At 39.5% G+C, this 18,204-nt stretch overlaps 1 protein-coding gene across 3 annotated transcripts in view; it reads right to left on the reverse strand.

The window, feature by feature from the left end:
* Nucleotides 1-17,407, reverse strand: part of LOC149070263 (beta-alanine-activating enzyme-like) — a 99,624-nt gene extending 82,217 nt beyond the window's left edge. Inside the window, exons 1-2 of one of the 3 annotated variants that reach the window (XM_089249577.1) lie at nt 16,912-17,407; nt 10,991-11,067 (exon numbers count right to left, since the gene is read on the reverse strand). Coding sequence is in view for 1 of the 3 variants with exons in the window: in XM_089249576.1 (XP_089105702.1) it covers nt 16,912-17,044 (133 nt within the window). In the remaining 2 variants the exon portion in view is untranslated. The remainder of the gene's footprint in view (nt 1-10,990; nt 11,068-16,911) is intronic. The other 2 variants (XM_089249578.1, XM_089249576.1) reach the window with 2 other exon arrangements.
* Nucleotides 17,408-18,204: the final 797 nt, after the last annotated feature.

Genomic DNA, 18,204 nt, shown 5'->3' on the forward strand with positions numbered 1-18,204 from the left:
AAAAGCCCTTTCGCACTCATTAGACAACAGGAATTTTGGCTTGGCTTCAGTGAGACGGCGGATAACTGCCTTTCTTGGTGACGTCGTTCAATCTTCTATAGTCGAAGCAGAATCACGTGAAACCGTCCTTCTTTCTCACCAGCACGATCGGCGAGGCCCGTGGACTCGTTGATGGCTCGATTATGTTGTTGACTTGCATTTAATGTAGCAATTTACAAACTTCTTCTTACTTGGCAAATGGAAGTCTTCTAGGATGTTGTTTAATTAGTGGTGTCGCTGTGATGTTGCGTCAAGCTGGTTCGGCCTATCAGCCTTTTATCGAATGCGAGTAAGTACTTGAAAGGATTATTGCTATATGTTTTGACAAAATAATTTAATAAATTTTTAATAATTTAAATAATTATTTAATAATTTAATTAAAGTTTAATCATTACAATATGTTACAGCAGCTTTTTTTGGATATATGTAAAGCTTTTGACAAGTGTGATCATCCCACTTTACTTGTCAAACTTATTGAACATAATTTTCCACCATAAATAGTACTGTTCTTTTACAATTATTTAATTGGTAGATCATTCCAAATTAAAATTGGTGACAAAACTTCAGAAAAAAATTATCAGAGCCTCAGTCCCACAAGGTAGTGTGCTGGGTCCTCAACACATTTTAGTTTACATTAATGACATTCCATCACCCTCAAATGGCATATTGGTTCTATTTGCAGATGGTGCAGTTGTACTCTGTGGTACTAGAAATGCAGGTCAAGCAGCAGATAATTTGCAAGAAACGGTCGATGAAATTGTGGATTGGTGTAAAGATTCAGTGTAGTGTTGAATAGTGAGAAATGTCAGTTTACCTGGTTCACCAATTGCAAAAATATAACGCAGAGTAAACAAGCGAATCACAATAAAATAATAGTTTTCACCGTTCCAAACGTGTTTTGTCCAGGAATTTCATCAATAATGAAAATTAAGCATTAGCTTACTGAGCGATTTCTCAGTAAGTTTTTCTGATCCGGATTATAACTGCCACAGTGGAAATAACTAAATCTTTTAGAAATTGCCACCTATTTTCAAGCACATTTTAGATTGCATGTCATTGTTTTTTCATGCTATAAATTTACTACAGAGCCCCCCCCCCCCCCAGTGAAAACTCTGGCTTGCGGACCAGACAAAGATCCAACAGCCCTGCTCCAGGATGTGATGGGAAGATGGGAAGATCATGTCCTTTCTATGGAAAACCAATATTGCTCCTAAGAGGACTCCCTACTGCCGTGGTCTATTACAGTCCTCCTCCTCTGGAATTATCATGTGATCCTGAGAACACTGCTTTAGAGGGAATATTAGAGATGTTGAAAGGTCCAGACAAGCAAAGAAAGAAAAGTTATTTTTTGTTCATCCAGTCTAAATAGCTTCTTTGCTCCACCCATATAATGTCTGCCCCAATGTAGGCCTAGATCCCGCTGCGTCGCGGCAGCACTCGACAATTTTTGTCGCACCACGGTCATTTTTTGCACACGAGAGCTAATTAGACCGGAACCAACAATTTATTGCCGATTCCGAATGGCAGGCTTGTTTTTTATACTCATCGATGGGTTGGTGCACTAACCGCTCTTGTATCCCTGTGTCAGGAAAGTTTTTCTGACAAGGACGAACCGGGAATCGAACTCGTGACACCTCTAAACATCCTTTGGTACATTAAGCGAGCATCTCATCGACCTGGGCTACCGCACCCGGCAGCACTCGAGGGGGAATCGAAAATATATTGGTTTATACTGTAAATGCACCAATATTTTATACTGTAAATGGTGAGTTTTCTGTCGCGAAAATTTACATTTTCTTCGCGGCGAAAGCTTTTGTAATCTATTCAAAAGTCTATTGTGCATTCAACCAACTCGTGTCTACGACAAAGGAACTGCTTTTCTTCGAAGGTTGCAGGAAAAAGAAGGGCTACATGTGAATATCAAGACACTGAATTTGGTGCTTTATCACTGTATTTTCAAATTAAGGTCTTGTGCCAAAGCGTATTAAGGCTGAGATCCCACCAAAGTTTTTCGCCGACCGTCAATCTGCCGCGAGATAAAAAATTTTGTGTCGCACACCCATCGCTTTTTTTTTTGCCGCCGACTTTTTCTGAAACGCCACGTGACATCCTACGGTTGGCCGAGTTATTTCGCACCATATCGAAGTTGTGTCTGGTTAGCGCGCTAATTAGTTTTCGCAAACAGCGTTAGATAATACAAAACATTTTCAAGTGGTAAAATTATTTCAATTTTTAATACAATATTTGACGTTTGAAATTAGTTCATATGGGGTTGGAACTGGGAGGGGGGAGAGGAACAGTCCAGGTCACCAAATTTCAGGACGCAGCAGTTTTATGTGGGAATATAGAAACACCATTATAAAATAATCGAATTTTGACGTCGCGTGGGGGGGCAAAATTCTACTTGCCCGGACGCCGAAAATGTCAGTTACGGCCCAAGCCGGAATTTTGTCACCCCTTGCGTGTAGAAGCAGTTAAGCCCAGATCCCACTGTGTCGTCGAGGCAGACGCGACAGCACTCGATGGGGAATTGAAAATATATTGGTTTATACTGTAAATGCACCAATACGCAGCCTCAGCCGCAAGCGGCGAGGTTTCTGTCGCGAAAATTTACGTTTTCTTCGCGGCGGAAGCTTTTGTAACGTATTGAAACGTCTATTGGTGTTCCCCCAACTCATCGTGTGCCATTGTCTACTTCTTTGAAGGAATTGCTGTTTTTCCAAGGTTGCAAGAAAAAGAAGGGCTGGAAGAGAAAATCAAGACACTGAACTTGGCGCTTTATTACTGTATTTTTGCATTTTCAAACTAGATGGATTTTTTTAAGCGAAAAAATATCAATCTATTTCCGAAGAAAACTCAGCTACATAATTAAGATTACTGGCAAAAATTTTCTTGTTATCTTTAGTTTGTTTATGTGAATTTCAAAATATCAGGTTGTTTGATTTTTTTACTATTGCCCCCCCCCCCTCCCACCAGTCTGCTGCAGAGCCCCTAGCCAGAAATTTCGTTTGGGGGGGGGGGGACCAAAGTGATAGAACGATAGATTTGGCCATCTTTTTCCCTTTTTTCGATCATTTTCTCACATTTCGGGGCAGTCCCCCCCTCGTTACTTACTGCCTTGGCCCCTACGCATGGGCCCTTGAATCCTGAACCTGGGACCAGGCCAGATTTTTTACGGACTCTCACCAAATGAATTTGTAGCGTGGAAAGGAGGGCCGTCTAAAGATCGTCATGGGACCCCAGCCAAGTGATTTTTCTGAGGTTCTACACAGCAAATTCTTGAAAATTTCAGCCGGTTCTCATTTATGTGAGGCCCCCGGGCCGTGCTCGTGTAGGCCCATGCATTAAGACAGCAATGGTGAAAAGAAAAAAAGTAAGAATTGCTCTGTTAGCTTCCTTGGGGGGCGGGGGTGACTTAACAGCAAATTTATGAGTGCGTTTTCTTTCATGCATACATGTAGAGTCAAACCTGATTATGACAGCTTTCATGAAATTACGTTATTGTTTCGCTTGTTGAAACTGAGATAAAGCAGGGTCGTCTTAATACATGAGCCGGGCCCCAAATAAGGGAGTCTCGTATTACAAAACTATAAGATTCGGAATCGTGGCCACAACTAGAGGGGAGCAGGCGGGTCTGGTTCCCGGGCCAGTGCCGGAACTAGATACTTTGTTACCCAGGGCAAGCCGGAATTTTGGCGCCCCTTGCATGTAGAGGTAGTTAAAGGGTGAATTCGGCGCCCCTTCTGGTTCAGCGATAGAGACACTGGATCCGCCTGCTCCCCCCCCCCCCTAGTTGCGGCCCTGCCTCGGGCGCTGGACGTGAAGAGGCACCGAATTCCCCGTTTAACTGCTTCATACCGTGCAACACCCAAGATCCATCGACCATTTCATTTCAGCCATTGCCCCGACAAGGCCAATAGAATTCTCCTCACTCTACTCAGCTGTGCGGGCAGCAACTGGGGAATAAACAGCAGAATGCGGCGAATATTATACATCACAGTCATGCAAAGAATTCTCGCATACGCGGCACCAGTCTGGGGGAAAAAACTGTCCCAACAAGCTAAAAAGAAACTGGATTCTAAGCAAAGGAGCTTCCTGCTCTACATCATGAAAGCATATTCGACGACACCGACCAACGCCCTTCAGACGATCACGGGTCTCCCTCCACTAAGTGTCTGGACAGAGTTTGAAGCCAAGATGGGACTGCTGACCAGGCTTAAAAGATCCGCCAGACCGGAGAGAAGCAGCGGGATAGTCACGCCCTCACAAATAGACCAAAAGGCTACAGGATGGTCGGCCCACCCAGCCACCAGCACCAAGCAGGGACAAATCTGTCTGAAACAGGAGCAACCAACAACAGAGACGGGTCTAGAATGGATGAGGCCACGGCGGCAGCTCTCGTCATCATCGAAAAACAGAAAATTACACACAAATGGGCCCATAAACTAAATAACGAGACCTCGGTCTTCCAAGCAGAGATGTATGCTATTCTGGAGGCAGTCAAAAAGGCCCAAGTGATGAATCGACCAGTCAGAATAATAACGGACTCTCATCACTTCAATCGATTGATGACCCGCTATCCAAAACGGAAGCAGCTAGAATTATCAGAGGAATTCTTATTAATAGCCCAAACATCGCGCTTTCCTGTGTCAAGGCGCACGAAGGCAACTGGGGAAACGAGGAGGCAGACACACTGGCTAAACAGGCCACCAAGAAGGAAACCGTGGATCACCACCTCCCGTTCCCCAGAGCATGGGTTAAAAACAAGTTTAAGCAAACCATGCTTCGAAAATGGCAACAACAGTGGGAAACCAACACCAAAACAAGAAGAAAGATCTATCAGATCCTTCCGAAGGTCAAGATTGGTGACAATGGCTGGTCAAGGGGAATGACCCTGTACCTTACAGAGTACGGTCCCTTTACCGCCCACCTCAAAAGATTTCATATTCTTCGATCAACCGACAGCTGCAAGTGCGGGGAAAGAGGCACCCCCATGCACTACTCCACAAAATGCCCCCTCACAAAGGAGTTACATTTTGGTGCGCCTTCAGAAGAAATTTGAATCATTGAAAAATTGAAATCATTTTACCACTGAAAATTTTATTGTATTATCTAACACTTTGTGAAACCTAATTAGCCCGCTAATCAGACACAAATTCAATTTGGCGTTAAATAATTCAGCCAACCCCGAGATGTAACGTGACACTTTACAAAAAAAAAGCGATGAGTGTTCGCTACGAAATTCCTTATCTCGCGGCAGATCGACGAACGGCGAAAAATGTTGGTGAGGTCTCAGCCCTAAAGAGTGTATTTGGCGCCCTTTTAGGTCCATCGCCCGGGGCATCAGACCCGTCTGCTTTCCTCTAGTTGCAGCCCTTATTCCGAATTATTGTTTTTTTTCTGGGTAACACTAGACTCCCTTATGCATTTGGGGCCCGGCTCATGTATTAAGAAGACCCTGCATCTATCTCTGTTTCAACGAACGAAACAATAACAATTTCATGAAAGGTGTCATGATCAAGTTTGATTCTGCATGTATGCATGAAAGAAAACGCACTCATAAATTTGCAGCCATGTCGCCTCCCCAAGGGTGTCGTTAACAGGGCTCCAGGGCAATTCTTACTTTTTGTCTTTCCACCATTCCTATCTTAACGCATGGGCCCACACAGGCACGGCCCAAAGGCTTCACAAAAATGAGAACCGGTTAAAATTTTCGAGAATTTCCTGTGTAGAACCTCATACACCCATTCCCCCGGGAAAGCTTCGATATCTCTCTGAGACAGGGTTGGCAGTTTTTGACGGTTTCAACTGTCATGTCAAAAACCTCAAATATTGCTTTCCAATAAAAAAAATTCCCATTGGAAATGCACTCGTTAATTGCATGTAATGTTTAAAGAATAAATATTTAATATGATTCTAAAATAATTTTCTACTCTCTACAGAATTATTTTGGACAAAAAATATATATGGTTTTTTTTCTTGTAAAATATACAATTTGAATAAAGCATAGCATAAACCCTGAAGGGAAAACTATGGAATGATTTGACACATTCGCTGATTCAAGGTGATTCCTGACCTTCCAAAATTTTTGTATGCAAATAAAGAGATATGGAACCAATCAGAGTAAGCGTTGCGGTCGGCAACGCCTATATAACACAACAAATGTCTGGCTTAGTTGTTAGATCGGTTGCTGCTGCTACAATGGCAGGTTATCGAGATTTAAGTGAGTTTGAACGTGGTGTTATAGTCGGCGCACGAGACATGGGACATGGCATCTCCGAGGTAGCGATGAAATTTGGATTTTCACCTACGACCATTGCACGAGTGTACCGTGAATATCGGGAATCCGGTAAAAAATTAAATCTACGACATCGCTGCGGCCGGAAAAAGATCATGCAAGAACGGGACCAGCGAGAATCATTAAACGTGACAGACGTGCAACCCTTCCAAATTGCTGCAGATTTCAATGCTGGGCCATCAACAAGTGTCAGCGTGCGAATCATTCAACGAAACATCATCGATATGGGCTTTCGGAACCGAAGGCCCACTCGTGTACCCTTGATGACTGCACGACACAAAGCTTTACGCCTCGCCTGGGCCCGACAACACCGACACTGGACTGTTGAGGACTGGAAACACGTTGCCTGGTCTGACGAGTCTCGGTTCCAATTACTTCGAGCTGATGGACGTGTACGGGTATGGAGACAACCTCGTGAATCCATGGACCCTACATGTCAACAGGGGACTGTTCAAGCTGGTGGAGGCTCTGTGATTGTATGGGGCGTTTGCAGTTGGCGTGATATGGGACCCCTGATACGTCTAGATACGACTCTGACAGGTACGTAAGCATCCTGTCTGATCACCTGCACCCATTCATGTCCATTGTGCATTCCGACGGACTTGGACCATTTCAGCAGGACAATGCGACACCCCACGCGTCCAGAATTGCTACAAAGTGGCTCCAGGAACACTCTTCCGACTTTAGACACTTCCGCTGGCCACCTAAATCCCCAGACATGAACATTATTGAACATATCTGGGATGCCTTGCAACGTGCTGTTCAGAAGAGATCTTCACCCCCTCTTACTCCTACGGATTTATGGACAGCCCTGCAGGATTCATGGTGTCAATTACCTCCAGAACTACTTCAGACATTAGTCGAGTCATGCCACGTCGTGTTGCGGCACTTCTGCGGGCTCGCTGGGGCCCTACACGATATTAGGCAGGTGCTCAGTTTTTTTGGCTCTTCAGGGTATATGTGCTTTGATATAAACCATCTGCTGTACTCTTTTTACAACAGATAAGTGTTTAAAAATAATTTATTACATGATATATGTAATATTGATTTCTGTTATTATTAAATTATCTAGATAATCACTGAGATACTCTTATTGTGCACAACATTGAAATACATCTAGCGATCAAAATACTAAATTGTAGAACACAAAAGGTTATTTAATTTGGCAATGCTAGCTTGTACATGATGCTTAAGAAACTCCTGTAACTTATCCTTAGTAAAACTTAGTTATTCTTACTTTTGCACTATGATATAGTATATTTACCAGCATTTATAATGCAATGGTTTTCGAATTGAAGCTGTATTTAATTTTAAATATGCAAAACAAATGCTTTGGGTATCAAGTTCTATTGGCTCTGCTTTGGTTGAAAATACTTTTTAAAACTCTGAATTTATACATCCTGAGCTCTAATAAATTTTTAGATGAAAATAAATGAGTTAAGTGAATAAATTAGTGTATTAACAGATTCTATGTGAGAATTTTTACATGGAATAAAATTTTGGGCAGATCAGAAAATTTAAAATATCAAAATACATTCTAACGGCTGTATTCACCAACACGGTTTAAACTGTAATCGCAGGTGAAAGGATTGAAGATCGAAACGGATTGGTTAAATTGAGGATTTTAACCAATCTGTGTCGATCGCTAATCCTTTAACCTGCGATTGTAGTTTAAACTGTGCTGGTGAATACGGCCGTAAGTAATTATAATTCTGAATATAAAACCCTTTAATCTATATAAAAGTAAGTGCTTTTTTTATTTAGCATATCTATAAGGTTAAAAAAAACTATTTGACAACATTGACAATAAGTTTTTTACTGTTTTAACTGATTTATATTTTCTGAAGTCTAGAACCTAACTGTGATGCTCCTATCATACATATTTTGAATAAGCAGCTCTATTCCACTTAGCAAATTGAACACGGGTAATCAGTAGCTTAGATAAAATGAACCACAAAACTATATTTTATATGTTCTAGACCAGTGATTCCCAACGTGGGCGCTAACGCCCTCTGAGGGGCGAAGAAATGTTCCAGGGAAGCGGTAGAAGCTACGGGTATAACATCCTATGGGTTAGATTGCGTTGGGGGGCAATGGGAGAAAAAATTTCCTGAAGAAGGGGGCGATGGGACAAAAAGGTTGGGAAACTCTTCTAGACTCTTATGTTGAAAAATTCAAAATTGCAAATTATAATTAATATATTTTTTTAATTATTGTAATAAATCAATGTTTAAAAATAAAACATTGCATTATACAAAAAAATAAGTTTTTCATCATGTTATATACTTATTGTGTTCAAAACATTATAAAAAAGCATTCATTTAGGTTTTTGACAGTTTAAACCAGTTTTTGACAGTTTAAACCTGTTTTTGATGCTCGTCATGTCAAAAACCCAACCCTGCTCTGAGATGGGAAGCGGGGTGTGTCCGGTCTTTCAATGTTCAATTTGTGGAGCCTCAGAAAAATCACTTGGCCGGAGGCCCCATGACGCGATTAAGACGGCCCTGCTTTCCACACTATAAATTCATTTGTGAGCGCCCATGAAAAATCTAACCTGGGGCTCGACACAGATCTGGAATGGCCCCCTGCTTCAGGATGCAAGGGCCCATGCCTAGAGGGGGCTCTGCAGCAGACTGTGGGGAGGAAATAGTAAGAAAATCAGAACTAGACATTTTGAAATTCACATAAAACCTTAAGAACAAGCTGAACTTGAAGAACAAGAAAAATTTTGTCAGTAATTATTTTAATTATATAGCTTAGTTTGTTTCGGAAATAGATTCATACTTTTTCGCCAAAAAAAATAGCCGTCAGACCAGACACGACAAAGGCTCTGTTTCTCCCGGGATATAAGCATTTTACCTGTGTGGGAAAAAATAGCCGACATCTAGTTTGAAAATACAGTAAATACAGTAATATAAATACAGTAATACAGTAATAAAGCGCCAAGTTCAGTGTCTTGATTTTCCAGTCCTTCTTTTTCTTGCAACCTTGGAAGAAGAGCAATTCCTTCGAAGTAGACAATGACACACGAGTTGGGGGAACACCAATAGACGTTTCAATACGTTACGAAAGCTTTCGCCACGAAGAAAGTGTAAATTTTCGCGACAGAAAACTCGTCGCCTCTGCCACCAACCCCCCAAATGATGGGCCTGGGAAGATAATAATTGGATGAAAATATGAAATTTTAGGTATACGTTCATTTCTTACATTTTTTTTAAATTTTATATTTTTACTTTTTTTTTTTATTGCTTTTTGATGCAATTTTAATCTCATTCTTCTTCTAGCTACATTGTGTTATTGAGCAATTTTCCAGTTGTGACCTTTTGAAGTTTATATTTAGTTAAAAAGTACACACATCAGAGAGGGAGTAAGTATGCAACAGGTTGCTCAACAACACAATGTAACTAGAAGAACGAGATTAAAATCACATAAAAAAAAGCAATAAAAATTTTTAAAATACACAAAACATACTAAAATATCACTTAAAATACACAAAACATACTAAAATATCACTTAAAATACACAAAACATACTAAAATATCACTTAAACACTTAAAATTTTTAAATCAATTAAAAACTTTGAATTCAATTTAATCATTCAAAAAGTAATAAATTTTTAAAGACCAACAAAAGAATCAAATAAAGAATGAATTTGATTTTTTTATTGAAATTTGAAATACTTTCCAAATTTGCGCCAAAATTCGAAACAAGAAACAAGCCTTTTACAATTTCGCTTCCCCACTGGCAAAAACCTGGCTACGCAACTGACTATGTAGTACTCCCGAAAAAAAAAAAGTTGGCTACTTGGAGGAGAAAAAACAGAGAAAAGAGGGTCTCAAGAAGGAAATTCGAAAATTTTATGGAAACTCAAACTTTCGGGGCATTGCATTTTCAAGGCTCTACTGGAGTTTGAAATTCCTGTCATTATTGTTAGGATGTAGTTGGGTTAAGACGGGATAAAAACAAAAAAATGAAACCACTGTTTAGTTACATAGAAGAATAGACACCAATTATTTGGAGAATTTGAATCGAAAAATAAAACATTCCGCAGTTATGTGCCATAATGACCACTGGCAGTACGAACCCTGCTCAAAATGTAACTGTTGGTAAAATATTACTTGGAACAATTCTTAGAAATATGGAATATGAAATGAAACAAATTAATATTGAGATGTCCATTTATTCTTTAAGTGATACAAAGGTGATGCTTGTTATCCCCCCAAATGCCAAAAATATGCCGAAATCTGTGACGTACGTCACAGAACAATTAGTGCTACTGCAGAACAATCTGGAAGAATTCTAAAAAAGGTTTAGAAGACACTATTATGGGAATTTTTACCTGAGAACATTTCCAATCAGTCAAGGGCTGGTAGCTGAAAAATACAAAACATTCTGCTTTGGGGGCTTATTATAACAAGTCATTACTAACGACCCTGTGTTGTAGCGACCATTTAGCTACGAAACCCGAAATGATGTCTCAAGAGTTCTCATATAATAGCGATCCCATATTGGTTTTCAGTTTGATATCAATTCAACCCGACATAACATTCATTTTCAGCAGAAGAATGTGTATCGTTATACCAAGCATCAACTGTAACTATGTTTTCTTTTCAAAAGAGTCTGGATTAATGGTATTAACATGGTCATACATACACAATGGTACAACATATAGACGAGAACTTCAGGAAATGCTCAAGACAACTGTTGAAACTTGTCAATAATGAAAGGACCTGGAACAAAAGACATGAAAAATGAATGAATTCTAATTCAACCAAATCGACTAGCAATTAGGCAATTTCATTTTGAATAGTGAAAACATTCAGTTTTTGCATTTAAGATAAGCGTTTACTATCAATACATTTATATCCATAACATAAAAATTCCTTCAATAAGATTACAAAAAACAATAGAAAAATTATACAGTGAAGCTGGTCTCTTGGGGAAAAATATTGTTATAGACAGGTTATCTTAAGAAGCCATCAACGAATAAGGCAAATATATGAAAAATACAAAAAACTCCTGATGCATTTCGACACACAATGGGTGTTGTTTTCAGAGGAAAAAAATATTTAACCACTTATCACGCACGATGACCGAATATTCCACTTGGGTTGAATACTAAATCTTAACTCTCAGTTGCTCAGCAGAAAAAAGTATGGCTGTTCACTTCAGAATGAAACTGAGAGCCTGCGTGTGATAGTAATGCTGCCTCCTGGTTAAACCCTGGCAGAATGGAGCTACCTGATTGGTCTATTCTAATTTTCTTACAATTCCCGCTCGAAGTGAATTTGAATATTTGATGTGAACAGACGTACTTTTTTTTAGGCTGAGCAACAGAGAGTTAAGATTTGGTGTTCATCCAAAGTGGGATATTTGGTTAGCGTGTGTGTGTTTGATTAGTGGTTAAATATTTTTTCCTCTGAAGACAATGGCCATTGTATATCAAAATGAATTAGGAGTTTTTTGTGTTTTTCGTGTATTTGTATTATTAGTCGACGACGTCTTGGGCAAAGTTGATCTTCCAGACAGGTTATTGTTGTGAATAGCTTGAGCATTTGTGCTATTCTTTATTGAATAAGAATTCCGCCAAGACCAAAGAGAATATCGTTAGGCTAGTATGTTAGTTCGCCCCTCCTAAGAAAAATGTCAATTGTGGCTTTGTGTTTACCTTTGCTCTCACTGAGTCACCACTTTTTATCAGTAGCGCAAACTGCGCCAGAGTGACACGGTGGTAAGATGCTCATCTACCACCGTGAAGGTTGCTATCACGGTACAGAGTTCGAACCCGAGGGAGGATATAGATGAGATACTTTCTCTAACAAACTTGAGGCGACCTCCAATAGACAGCACCTTCATTTCCAACCCATCTCATTAATGGCAGCAAATTGCAATATAGCGATATGGCCAGAGTTGGTATTTGGTGAAGTAGTAGTAGTGTAAATTGCATTTTTTTGGGGGGGGGGCATTTTTCACTGGTATCATTCCATAAGCTAGGTGGCAGCCGAATTGGCAGTTTTTTTCCCATTGCTGAGGGTTCTTTCAAAAAATTGGATCTTTTAAAATTTTTCATTTGCGACTGGAATGTTTCTCAAGCCAACGCACTACTCGTCTTTTTTGCACTATTTTAAATTCATATTGTTAATCACAGTCTTATCACTCTAGCGTTTGTGCTAGTTATACAAATATGCATTCATGGCTCCTCAATTTTTCAATTTTTTTCATGGATGAATTGGATTCATTTCAGTTTGATGAGAAAAATCTTATCCCAATGAAATAAATTTCTAGATCAAACTGTGCTGCTAAAATAGTGTCTAGTCCAGACCAGCTGTAACATAATACTTTTTTCTCGTTTGTGGCAATTTCCTTTTCAACGCCTCTCGATGCTTACTTTCTATCAAGTATTTGACATTGGAGATTTTTCTTTCAGGTTGCAGGTTTGCTTATTTACTTTTAACTGTTGATCTGTTCTGTCATCATATGAAGGTGAGGTCATCTTTGGAGATCGCTAGTAACAATAGGCTTTAGTGTTAAAGAGAACTGTGTTTGTATCTTTTACAATTCCGTGAAGCATATTTTTTTGGATCTTTATACCGTTTATACAGTATGTTACCTTCATTTGGCTTGTGGGAAATACAGTGTTTTTGGAACAGCTATAGTATAATCTGCCACTAATTTTGGCAACTTTTTTTCTGGTGATATGTCACCAAGCCCAGCAATGGGTTGCCGTATCACTCCCTTCTTTTTCCAGATCATTCTATGAAGATGCACTAGTTGTACTGCCGTTTCCTCTAAGGCTTGTTCTAGATGGTTCGATAGCTTTGTTCTAGATTTTTCTACGCAACCAGGTGGGGATTTCAAAGGAGTTCCTTTTGAAACCGTTGAGCTGATATCTTCTTTTCATCTTGTTTTTTTTTAGATTTAGTTCTTTTTTTAATTTGATTTCGCAATTGCATTGCAGTGCTCATCCTTTTTGTGCGTGCACGTTTCATGGATTATTTTTAAGATTCTTTTGTAAGGTTGCATTGTTCTGATTTAGTTAATATTAATTTATTTATCATTTCTTACTACAGTCGAATCCTGTTATAATGAACGCCAAGAGACCGGAGGAATCGCTTTGTTAAAACGAAATTTCGTTATAATGGAATTCCAGGTTACCTAGCATTGTTCCTATGTAAACTTATTGGGGGATTAGAAAAGTGTTTGTTAAAACTAGATTTTTGCTATAACAGTATTCGTTAAAATGGGATTCGACTGTAATTCATAATGCCTGATCGGTTTATTATTTTAAAGAGAGTCCAGGTTTTATATATTTTTGAAAGAAAATATTTATTATTTATGCAACAGGAAGCATCGTTCCAACCGTTGTTTATTTAAAAGAGTTCGGGTCTTTTTATTCAGTGTAAAATGTTTCATTTTTAATCTTAGTACCTTATGTTGTTTCGATGTTTAGTCCAGAAAGTGATATTTTTTTATACGTTTGACTATTGTTATTATTACTATACTTGTTGGTTTCCGTTATTATGTTTTCTTTGCTGTCCAGTGTCGGTTACAGGTTTGGCGACTTTACGTTCGGCCACTGGATGTGTTTGGAGCTAAAAGTCAACAGAATTAGTGGCGGACTATACTACAGCTGTTCTACATTTTCTCTCAGATTGTACATTTATATTATTTTTTAATGCACACTAGCCGTTATACCTTAGGTTTTAAGGATTCAAGTTTTAATCCCAGAATCATGTTTTTATTGAACCAAAAGAATTCTAGGCCCACTTTAAATCCAGAGGAACAATTATTTTTCCCCTGATGAAACAATTATTACTGCTGCATTATTTATAAGAGAGGCCAAGTGCTTTTATTCCAGAATCATGTTTTTAATTACCCAGAGAATATTTATTAATAACCCAACTTTTATTCATGGTTTTTATCGAAAAACCCAGAGTTTTAGACTGGAATGTTCTATTTTTTAATCCCCCTATTTTGCGTAAGAATGTTGTGTTCGCTCTTTTTACGTTTATCGTCAGGATTGGATGCGGGATTTTATTTATTTTTTGTTGAAAAAGGCGTCCGAAAACATGACTCCGTTTCATTCTTGCCGATTTATTGCCATGCTTTCACACGTTCCTTAGCCAAAAAAAAAAATTGCCAACATATTGCCAAAAACGATTACACTATGGCGGTTACCTTATGGAAAATTTGTCTTTTTTTTTTTTAACTGCAAAATAACGTAAAAATCTTGGCTTAGCCCCCCTCCTTCTTTTTGTTGTAAGCTAATGCCTCTGACACTGGATCGATGCCTACGGTATACCCACCACTGAATGAATGAACACCAGGGGCTCTGCCACTGGACTTATCCCATTGCCGAGATCTCTTCCAGCCCAGCTTCGTGGCAGAGTCTAAAGGGACAAAGTGAGTACACCTAACAGTCTGAGTGTGTAGCTATACTCTGTTCGCTCTAACTTGGGTCCTGATGTAAATAAACCGCTGTACCAATTTTTGATATCACTCCGCATCCTTTATCTCTATTGGTTGTAATTTTACCCGCCCCTTCATTACGTGTTCCAAACATGTGTTTGTTTAACAGGTGAGATTGTAAATTTGTTATGAAGAATTTTCCTGGAAATTTTTTTTTACTGTTCTCCAAATTTTGTTGAAATAAGAACTGTTGATAACACTAATTAAAATAGATATATATATATCTCCCAAAAAAAAATAATTTGATAAGGTATTCTGTCGTTATCATGGCACACTCCTCAAGAGTTGGGATGACAGAGCTCCAGCCCGGACATTGCCTGCGACAATTCTTGTCATTTTTTTTACGCTAAAAGTTTACTATATAGAAGGGCAATTGAAAGGTTGGTCTGAGGACCCGCCAAAGATCACAGCCTGGGGGGGGGGGGGTCTTGCGGCAGGATGTGGGGGCCATTGTCGTTACAAAAGCTTGTGCGAGTTGTTTATTATTTTACGGCAGATAGTGAGAAAAAATCCTCATTTTTTCTTATTACTTTTTTTTTTCTTCAAAATTTTACAATTTTATTTCTGAGTTAATTTAACGCAGTATGATTTTCCTGGGCCAGATATGCTACCACTTATAACGTGAAAAAAATTATGAACGACTTACCGTTGTGTTGCCACTTTTTATTTTTCTTGCGGATCTGTATAATTAAATATTTCATAATAATCCATGGGCTGTAGCAGTTCCAATTTGACGAGAGTCATCCACATTATTTCGTTTCTTTACTTCAACCTGTTGTTGATATCCTGTTTTTTGTCAAGACAATTTCGGTTCTTTTATCCGTGCGTAGGTTGCGAGCCATGACACCAACAGCCAGCAGCTGCCAACATCCAGCAGCTGGAGCCCCTGGACAGATCTTTGATGGGCCCCCAGGCCAGGCTTTCTCACGGGACCTATAGTGTCTGTCATAATGAGGCTAACTGAATCAAAAATGAGCATTACTCTTTCAAACCAGATTTTCAAAACTTTACCTTCATATCTTCCTCAGACCTTTTCGGCTCGCCGCCTTCGACGAAAAAAATATTACTTCCTCCTAACAAGCTCCTCAAGCAGAAGTGAGAATTCTTTTGAAATGCGTATATTCACCACGAACGATAAGTGACCCCCCCCCACCACTCGTATCCAGTGTACGTCAAAGCGTGTGGGTGAGAAAAAAATCTTGTTGACAGAAACTTTGTTTATAGGAGTCCAGAGCAGCTGCAAAGAAATGAATTTTCAAATGGCTCTGCCAAAGAAGATAAACACGCATATTTCATTTATGTCATCAAATGATAAGGAAGAAAACTCTTTTTCTTGCAAGACCTCTTGAAGAAGCGTATACAAGTGTATATCAAATCTGTTTGCGAATACGAATAACAATAATAAAATGAAACTTCCGTTTAAAAAGAGGGGACGGTAATGTTTGAGTGAGAAAGGCGTATCCTGTCAACACCCACCCTGAAGACATAGCAGCAAAAACGCTCTGACAGATCTTTAAAAAATATTTTTTCCCGTCTTCCAGATAACTTTGAAATAATATGGAATAAATATTTTTTTTTTAAAATTATTATTAGGTATGAGGGGCAAACGACAAAGGACTATATTTTTGGAGGTGTTGCACAGTAAGAAAAGGTGAAATGTTCTTCAACCAATCATTTTGGGCATCGCACACATGCTTTTATTTACATCAGGACCCAAGTTAGAACGAACAGAGATTAGTGTTGTGTTTGATATTTCAGTGTTGCCAAGGAATAAAGTGTAATGATTGAATATTTGTAACATTGTAGCCTGTTGCTCTCTGTGGCGAGACTTTTTAACGGGGAGATCGGCTCGCATTCGCGCCTCGAAGCTGGAAACCACAGAAAACCAACTTCAGCCGACTACCACTGTGGCGCCGGTGGGGCTCGAACCCGGTTCCTCGCGATGCGAGTCCGTCGCTATGACCACTCGACCACCACAGCGGCGGTATACCCACCACTGGAGCGATCAGCCATGCCTCGTATACAGGCAATGCCCAAGCAACTAAGCACAGAGAACTGATACAAATTAAAAAAAAAAAAACAGGAGGAAAATCCTTGAAACTCACCAGCTCGAATCAATCCTATGGACAGAGAAACAACCAACATCAACATCGTGGTCCCAAGAGTGGCGGCCCTCGCTTCCTGCTTCTCTTCAACGTCATCCGGGCGCTCAAGTTTTATGGGCTGGATCCGGACCATTTCAACTCAATCAACACCGAAACTCAACCCCACCACAAAATTTGAAATAATCGAGACGGCAAACTAGAAATTTTCAAGTTTTTTTAAGCTGTCACTTCACACTCGAAGTGCAGACGGTTATGACTCACCATTAAAATAAGCGTAAAAAAATGTTCCAGTTAGTATTTTGAACTTCAGAACCTTTGATAAATTTTTATAAATAAAATAATGTTCTTATTCAGCAGATATAGTGATTTGTAAATTTTACAGAAAAAATTAATTCTTAATGATTAAGTTTTAATCAAAGTTGTATAAAGATCTCGCGCCGCTTTGGTTTTAATTATAGCCACTAGAATAAGGGAAGCCCCTATCCAGTCGCCTTAGTTTTAATGAACTATTGTTTTATGACACTTTATTTTACGTCCTTTATACCTACAAGGGCTTTAAGCCGGGTTTTCTTAGGAGCAGGTTTCCTGCACCGCGCGCAACGTGATTCGACCAGTGCGACACGCCGTCAACTCACCGGTAAGAAAAGCAGCATGACTGTTTTCCTACAGAGCGCAATACTGCTCACGACGGCGCTTTACGTCGGGCGTGATTGGCCGATTGCTTCTGGAGGAGTCAAATGCGTCTTGCGCCGCGCGTTTTGCCGATGTTCTCTCGCCTTCAAACCAGAGCATGCAGACGACAGAGTAGCTGATGCCAAGGCCATATGCTATAATATAACCGCCCTGATCTGATGCGTCACGCTAGGAAAACACTAACGCGTAGCGTAATTATGTAACACGTTTCTGCCCGCACGAAACAGAATAATTCGTTTCACGCTGCGTAAAAAACCAATTCCTAGGAAAACCCGGCTGTAGGACCGCTTGAATAATTGTTCATGCTCTGAGTTTGAGGTTGCACCATGCACTGAGCTCAGTGGCAACATGTGACCAGTGGGATTTTCGGTATTTTTAGAAAGTTCTTCATCATGTGAGAGAAATTTCAAAATACTTGTTTTTGGTTCAAAAAATTCAATATCATGGAACATGTACGTACACTGTTGTTTATAAATGGATAAAGGTACAAAAAATTATTTATAAACATGATAAGTCATGTTCATGAATATCTGACGAATCACGGAGGAGTAGACTGACTACGTTCCAAAGTCCGTAGAGCTGCACATAAATTCTTGGAAA

Source organism: Pholcus phalangioides, unplaced genomic scaffold (assembly GCF_987345545.1).
Source record: "Pholcus phalangioides strain wild (caught in Gottingen) unplaced genomic scaffold, Ppha-v1.0 ptg000022l_1, whole genome shotgun sequence".
In the NCBI taxonomy this organism is placed as follows: Eukaryota; Metazoa; Arthropoda; class Arachnida; order Araneae; family Pholcidae; genus Pholcus; species Pholcus phalangioides.